The sequence below is a fragment of the Elephantulus edwardii genome, unplaced genomic scaffold, assembly GCF_000299155.1.
Source record: "Elephantulus edwardii isolate Elephantulus edwardi_28Jun2011 unplaced genomic scaffold, EleEdw1.0 scaffold00290, whole genome shotgun sequence".
NCBI classification, from domain to species: Eukaryota; Metazoa; Chordata; class Mammalia; order Macroscelidea; family Macroscelididae; genus Elephantulus; species Elephantulus edwardii.
Window position 1 is genome coordinate 2205590 of NW_006400040.1, and position 7895 is coordinate 2213484.

A 7895-nucleotide genomic window follows, 5' to 3' on the forward strand; every position below is an offset into this window, starting at 1 on the left:
GCCTTCTGACATAATGTACACATTATGGCATCAATTTAAGTCACGTACTGAATAGAACTAATTTTAAGAAGATTAAACTTTGAAATTTTTCCCGTTTTCTTTCCTTAGGTTTTCTTCAAATATTTTAAAACTTTACCAAAATAAAGAATTAAATTGTGTGCATGTTGTTATATGTGGTTATATGTAATATTAAACCTTTGTCTCATCTTGTTCCTACTCCATATTGCATAGCATCTGGTGTCATGACTTCAGAGATCCTCGTGTGTTTGCATGTGATATATTGAAAAGACCCTATACTGATTTTGAGTAATGGTTTTCTTCCTTTTAAAGTAATAATTTCTTAGTATATCCAACTTCTTTTGTCATTTTTTGTTTTTTCCCCCTTTTCTAGGCTTTGAATTATATTCCATGGTGCCATCTATTTGTCCTCTAGAAACGCTTCACAATGCCCTATCTTTAAAGCAGGTGGATGAATTTCTGGCTTCTATTGCTGCTCCATCAACTGAAGTTCCACGGAAGACTCCTGAAATTTGTAGGAAAAATTACCTTCACTATTATTATTTAATTGTTGAATGATGGATTTGATATGAATATAACACTAATTATAAAAATAAAAATATTTTTATAATATGCAATAAGTATGATTCTACCAGGAACAAAATGAAATATTAGAGTTCTTGGAATGATAGGTACTTTTATACCAGCTCTTTTCACATTATATTTTGTACAAATTACCCACCTGAATAGTTGCAGTTTAGTAGCTTAGCTTTTCTCTTCCATTACTATTAGAGGTCAGATTTCAGTCTTTGGAGGCAATGATTGGTGAGAGGTATCTTGGTGTGAATGTTCTAAAGTTGTTTACTTTAGGAATGACTTTGGTAGGTATGTTTTCATTTCAAGATTTATATTTGAAGGGGAGCTCTGGTGGCCTAGTGGTAAGGAGCTGCAACTACAATCGCAGAGGCGCACGGTTCGAATCCACCAGATGCTCTGCCGGGGAAGGAAGGTCAATCTCCTCCTGTACCACCAGTCAGATCTGATTTGACGGTACACTCACACAAAAATAATAAAAATAAAAAAAAATTTTAAAAAAAAAAGATTTATATTTGAATGTCTCTGATTTATCCTCTTTATGGAGGATAATAATACTCCAAACTAAATAACTTTTCTAAGCTATCAAATTAGCAAATTAAAGCATGTTCATTTCCTTCAGTGTTAACCTGATAATTCCTCAAAGACAGTAAAGATCCTGAAAAACTTCTCAGGGACTTTTTCTTTTTTGTAGTAATCCTTCTGTTGAAAATAACTAGAAAAGTTTTACAGAGTGCAGAAACCAACTATTGCAAAGTTACTGAATTATTTGTAGAACTTGAAAAGGTATATTTTTTATTTTTAAAGAACCTAAAAAATTTTGGATTACTCCCCTTTATAATTGATAAATTTCAGTGCCTCTTTGGGGCCGAGGTTTCTTAAACATTAAAGAAACACTTTAGGTGTTAAATAAGAACTTAGGACAAATGTCTATACTTTCTAGAAAATATAATTGCATTGATGACATGTTTGTTTTGAAAAGAGAATTTTAATGGAATACCTTTTAGGTAATTATAAACCATACCCTCCAAACAATTAGTATTAAGGCTTATCCTGTGATAGTGTTATTTTTATGACAGCTTAATTTCTGTGGTTAGTAAATTAATTAGACTATAGTGAGGCCAAGAATATTAGATTCTTTTCCCAATTTTTTTGATTAGTTTTTCTATTATGGATGTAAATTGTACATCAGTCCCTCTGGCTTTCTTAAAAATTTCATGACATTGTTTTTTAATAAGAGAATTAAATAAAAAGAAGATATAGTTAATACAGTCCATGGAATTGGATAAACTGTACATTGATTTTTAAAGGAATTAGATAAACAAGCAAATACAGTTAATCTAGTTCGTGAATTGGATACACTTTAGAGACAGACTAGTTCTTTGGTCTTCAGACTTTGTCCCTGAGAGCCTTCAGATGTTCTGAGAAGAAAAGGTGGATGTTAGAAATTACATCTTCTATTGCTTCAGCAAGAATATCTTTTCTTTGGTCTATTTTAAGATTTTGACTATTTAAAAGAGGAGAAAAACATGGGAAGATGCAGTTAAGGAAATCCGCTAATTAGCAGTCGAGCGTGACTAAATCCCAGACTTCTAAAGCCTATGATTATTTTCTTCTGTTGAATAAGGTGCCAATTATGATTGAAGAATCCATCTTATTCTCTGTTAGATGACTCTGTACATAAGAATTACCTTTTCTTTTTCACACTTCTTCTGGTACTACGTTCTTTAAAAGAAAAAAGTATTACAATATTTTCATGAAGAAAATCTTAACTGAGTGATGTAGGAAGATAATCAGATGTATTGAGTTAGTTGTAATCTAGTTACTCTATTCCTAAATATAATAGTTTGGAAAGTTATACCTATTTAGAGGGAAAAGGAAACTTCTTGTCTTAAAGATTACTACTCAGTTGCTAGACAGTAAAACTCTCTATGTCATCAGCTTTCTGACATTTCTTAAGAATCATAGTTTCTAATGGTTCAGAGTAAAATTAAGCCTATTATTCTTATCCGTGATTTTTTTTGTATGTACTGTTAAGATAGTTTTTTTGTTTACAATATAAACATGCATATTTGGCTAAAGAAATGAGAAAACTTGTCTTTTTATAGAAAACATGGTTTAGCTGAATCCACAGACCTTGCTTTATCTATTTTCTACTGTTATTAAGGATATTTTAGGGTCACTAAATCTGTCATAAGAAATTTTCTAAAATATAAAGATAGATTGAGAAGCAAGTTAATTACCATATTTGTTTATTTTCTTTCAGCCTCGACAAGAAAAGTGTCTTTAAATACATATACACCTGCAAAGATCCTCCCAACACCACCAGCTACCTTAAAGAATAGCAAAGCAAGCAACAAACCAGGTTAGGGGGTTGTGGATTTGTAAATTCTGTAGCAATTAGAGGAATAATAGCAGTTTATTTTTTAAATACAAAAATGGATTCTTAATCAGAATTTTTCTCTCTGAAGTATATATTTCTAGTAACAGCATCTTTTAGTTTAGCAGTTTGTACTCTGTTGGTTTTGTAGTTAAGCAGTTGGCTACTAACCAGAAATTTAGCTTATCAAACCCACCAGCTCCTCCACAGAAGAAAGATGAAGGGTAGCCTGTTTCCATAATAATTTATAGCCTTGGAAACCTTCCAGGGTACTTCTACTCTGTCCAAAAGGGTTGCTATGAGTGGTAACTGGGGTTTTTTGTCAATTTGTTTGTTTTAATAGGTGAGGATAATAGAAGGGTAATATCATTACACTCCCCACAGTATAATTATAATAAAATTTTACTATAAATTGTTTAGATATAGTAGAGCTTTAGTGGCACAGTCCTTGGGTAATTGTGCTGCTAACACAAATACCAAACCTCTCTGGCTCTTCAAGCCCACAAGCCGTTCTGAGGGAGAGAGATGAGTATTTTCCTTCTGTGTAGTTTGCAACATTAGAAACCCATTTTCAGGGTCAGCTGTGGGTCTATTCCAACTCATCAGAAATTAGTTTTTTGAGAGCCTATTGATGTTATGTGTGAATATGACCTGTTAATACTTGTGTGTAGTTTTCGTTATTGGTTATTTGTTAATAAAACATTCATTTTCGCACTTTCAAACTAATTTGTGAACTGTTTTCTTTCTTTTCTGAGAGCATAAGGAATCATTTTATATGAAAATCCACTTCCTAAATAACATGCCTCTGGAAACTCTATGAATTTTGATAAATGCTGATGGCTGTAGAGGGGCTCCAGGCCTTTTGTTCATGGGGTCGCTGTGAGTCGTGCTCAACTGAAAGGCAATCAGCAACAACTACTCTTCTTATAGTTCTCAATATTTCCACTGTTAGTTGATGTTTGTGTACCATCAAATTGGAACCAACCCATAGCTGACCCTCCAGCTGGTTTCCAGAGACAGTAAAACATGTGGAAGGAGATTGCCCAGCCTTCTTCCAAGGAGCAGCTGGTGGATTTAAACTGTATGCCTTTGGGAATGCCATGCACTTTCTTATCACTAGGCCACCACAGTTGTTGATAAGACCTCTAAATTCAGCTCTTTTCTCACCATTTTCCTTTTTTGAAAAAACATTAGTGCTCCTGGTCCTTCCTGAAATGCTTTTTTATCTTGACTTGCGAGCTGTTACTTTATATTGTGTTCTTACCATTTCTCTTATTTTTCTGCTTGTTTAATGATCCTTAAACAACCTCCTTTCCTATCCCAGACAAGGGCATTCTACTCTGCTCTTTTTTTTCCTGCAAAATTCAAAGGCTTTGGCTAATTTCATTGGTGATGTCCTATTTGTCTTAGTTCTTTTAGTGGTTTAAAATATTCTTTTGGAATGGAGTTTATGCTTAGACGTCAGAAAGACCTAGATTAAAATCTTACTTTTGCTGCTGAACCACATTGTGCTGAACCACATTGAACAAGTTACTTAAACTCTGTTAACCTGACTTTCATAGTCAAAAAAATCAAGAGAAATGCCACTTCCTTCAGAACATTGTCAGAAATGGATGCAATTAATTTATAACTTGGCAATTAATTTACTAAAAGTGGCTGTTAATTGTTATCTATAAATTCATTATTCTCTGTACTTCTTATAAAATAAAATGAACACTGATGCCACTTTTCCTCCCCTAAATGTATCCCCATTTACCTTCCACCTTTCAATACTTGACTCATTCCTACATGATGGTTGTTTTTATTGTTGTGTACCGTAGAGTCGGAACCAATCCATAGCCAACCCTCTAGCACTTTTTCAGAGGCAGTTAGTTGTGAGGGGGGAGATTGCCCATCCTTCTCCTGGCAGAGCAGCTGATAGATTTGAACCACATGCCTTTGGGATTGCAGCACAGTTTCTTGCTAATAGGCCACCAGAGCTCCCTACTGTATTTTATATTATTATCGAAACAGTAATTTCTTTGACACTCTGTACTTTTGGTCAGACGCATTATATCAAATTATAGCTCTCAAATATACGAGGCCTTGTAATTTGGCAGCAGTATCTCAAAGAGATTTGAACCTTGTACATCCTAAATAATTACTGTATGGAACTATAGACAACTGAATAAATATCTTAAATAAATGTAAGTTGTATTACACTTCACCTACAACTTAAAGGTAACAAATATAGGAAAGGTCAGTCCTTGACAAAAGGACATAATACAAAAGAGAGAGAGAGAGAGAGAGAGTCAGCAGAAGACTGGAAGATGTTCAAGATATATTGACACAGTGACTGTAAGAATGGGATTGAGCATAATAGAGATCATGAGGATGGCACAAAATAAGGCAAGGTTCCAGTATGTTGTGTATAGGGTAAACTATAGGCAACGTGGTAGCACATAAAACATCGCCGCCACCACCACCATAGCCTTCAGAAATTAACGCGATTCTGTATCCATTGAAGAAAGTGGCAAAGAAGTTGTGACTTCTCTCATGTCATCAGTAAACCAAATATTTAAATATTTTTTTAATCATAATATATATCATTATTCTTTAAAATTTTAGAAAAATAATCAGTGCATTATTTCATATGCCTTTTTAATAATAAAGTTGAAATGCTGTTATATTTGAATTTTCAAATCTTAAACCAACATTGCATTTGTTGTTGTTGTTAAGTGCCATCAAGTTGTAGACAACTCACAGAGACCCTGAGGTAAATCCTTCTTAGTTATGATAGTACTGTCTTTTGTTGTTGTTAAACTCAGTTTGATTTTGAGAAAATTTATATCCTTGAAATATTTTTGTCCTTTTTTTTTTTTCTTTGTGATGTAATATCCTTTTCAAGTTTTGTGTTTGGGAGGTATTTTCTCTTATTTTGTCTGAATGACTATATGAAAAAAAGTGATGCTATCCATGCAGGGAACAGTAAACTCCAACTTCTACTAGTTTCAAAAGGGAATTCCACTGAAGGTTAGAGTCTGCATCAGCAATACTAAAGGGAAATAGCAACATTAATTCCACTAAAGGGGGGAGTCGCCATCAGCAACACTAAACTGATTTCTATGAGATCAGACATGTTCCCACATCCCCATTGCCTTCTATTAATACCAATACCAACTGTCCCTCCGCAGCTCTCAGGACTCTACTACCAGGCTTACTAACCCATTGCAATGGCCACAGACAACTCACAGACAACATTCAAGATTCAAAGGATTTTTTAGGAAAATCGCAGGTTGTTGTTCAGATTGGATGTTTAGGATGCAATTCAATTAGCACAGCTTTCAAGCATGCTTGTAGGCTCTCCAATCTTCAGCTTCATAGCTCTCAGCCAGAGTTTCCAGCTTCAACTCTGGGTCCATTCAGCAGCAGTTCTAGTTCAGCTCTCTCACTCTCTGTGGTAATTCACCATCTCTGCTGCTGCTGCATATACATCTCAGACTGTCTTGCCTAGGAATTATGTCCCAAGGAAATCACTGTACTTTCTGTTTCCTAATTCTTAATGGTATGATAATCCCTGTTCTGTCTCTGAAACGGACCAATCCTGTCATTACTGATCTACAGACCTTATTTCCATATCCCTACCCAAAATGTATTACTTACTTAACATTATTAGCAACTTCTTTGATGAGACCACAAACACTCCACATTTCTATAGTTGACCTAGTCATTTGGTGAAAGCCAAACTCAATAGGTAGAAAAAGCTATATTTATAACCCTCAATATCCTACTATTTGTACAATTCTTTTTCTTTTTCCCCATAAATGCTTCCTAGACTTAACCAATGAAGTCATTAAAACTGGAGTTTTCATAATGGCAATATTTTGTTAAAAGATTTAAACTACTTTTTAAAATAATATTGATGTAGCTTAAATTTTTGTTTAATTGTTGTTACAATTTTGTTAAACTGAATTTTCCAAATAATTTTCTCATTTTATCCAAGTTGTTAACTTTATTGTTTATTCAATATATATGAGAATAACCTAGTCTTCATAATACTAGAAATCTGTGTTCTCCCTCTCTCTCTCTCTCCCTCTTTTTTTTCCCCATCATCCCATTTGGAATTTACCCATTTTGTTATTGTTTAAAAAAATAACAATTCCTTCATTAAATTTTTATGTTTTATATTTATTTCAATATCATTGTTTTCTTGCTACTTCTGTAAGGTTTATCAGATCAGTTAGCTATTTCAGTAGATATAAAATTTCCTCCAAAGCACTTGCTGCAGCTCACAAAATTTGTTGTGTTATTGTGTTACGTCCTCAAAAAATGGCCAAGTCAATACCAACTCATAGCTAACCTCCTTCAGGTTTCTGAGGCTTAATATTTTAACTGGAAAAGACTATATGTCTCTCTGCTGAGGAGGAGCTGGCAAATTTGAACTGTTAGAGATAAGCAGCTTTAGTGATTTTTTTTTTCTCTTTTTTTTCATTGTATAGCTACCAGTGGACCTACTAATGCAGTTGCTCCTAGTACCTCATCTCGGAAGAAAAACGTAACTAGCAAAACAGAAGCACTTGAACATAAAAAGAACACTGGGAAGAAGAAATAAAATCATTTAATAGATGCTGGAGCTTCTTATACCATTAAAATCATGTTACAAAGAAAAAAAATATGTAATAAACCTTGACAGAAACTGTAAAATAAGTAATTTTATTTCTCTGACTACATCTCTGTATTCATTTAAAATTTTTTTTAATTCTAAAGGATTCATAATAAATGTTTAGCTAAGGAGCTTAATGTTATGATCTAGAAACATTTAAAACTATGCTTACTAGCATGATGTGGCTAGCAGAACTCTTATTATCATATTTGCCATATATATATGTTCAGTAAAGAAAAAAAACAAATGTCCACCTCCTTGTCTGTACCACCATCAGACCAG

The 7895-nt window shown here is 33.6% G+C and overlaps 1 protein-coding gene across 3 annotated transcripts in view; it reads left to right on the forward strand.

Moving 5' to 3' along the window:
- PPIP5K2 (diphosphoinositol pentakisphosphate kinase 2) overlaps window positions 1-7562 on the forward strand; it is an 85268-nt gene extending 77706 nt beyond the window's left edge. For all 3 annotated transcript variants that reach the window (XM_006900683.1, XM_006900682.1, XM_006900681.1), the window contains 3 exons: window positions 392-532; window positions 2858-2956; window positions 7450-7562. In XM_006900683.1, the coding sequence (XP_006900745.1) occupies window positions 392-532; window positions 2858-2956; window positions 7450-7562 (353 nt within the window). The remainder of the gene's footprint in view (window positions 1-391; window positions 533-2857; window positions 2957-7449) is intronic.
- The last annotated feature ends 333 nt before the right edge of the window (window positions 7563-7895 follow it).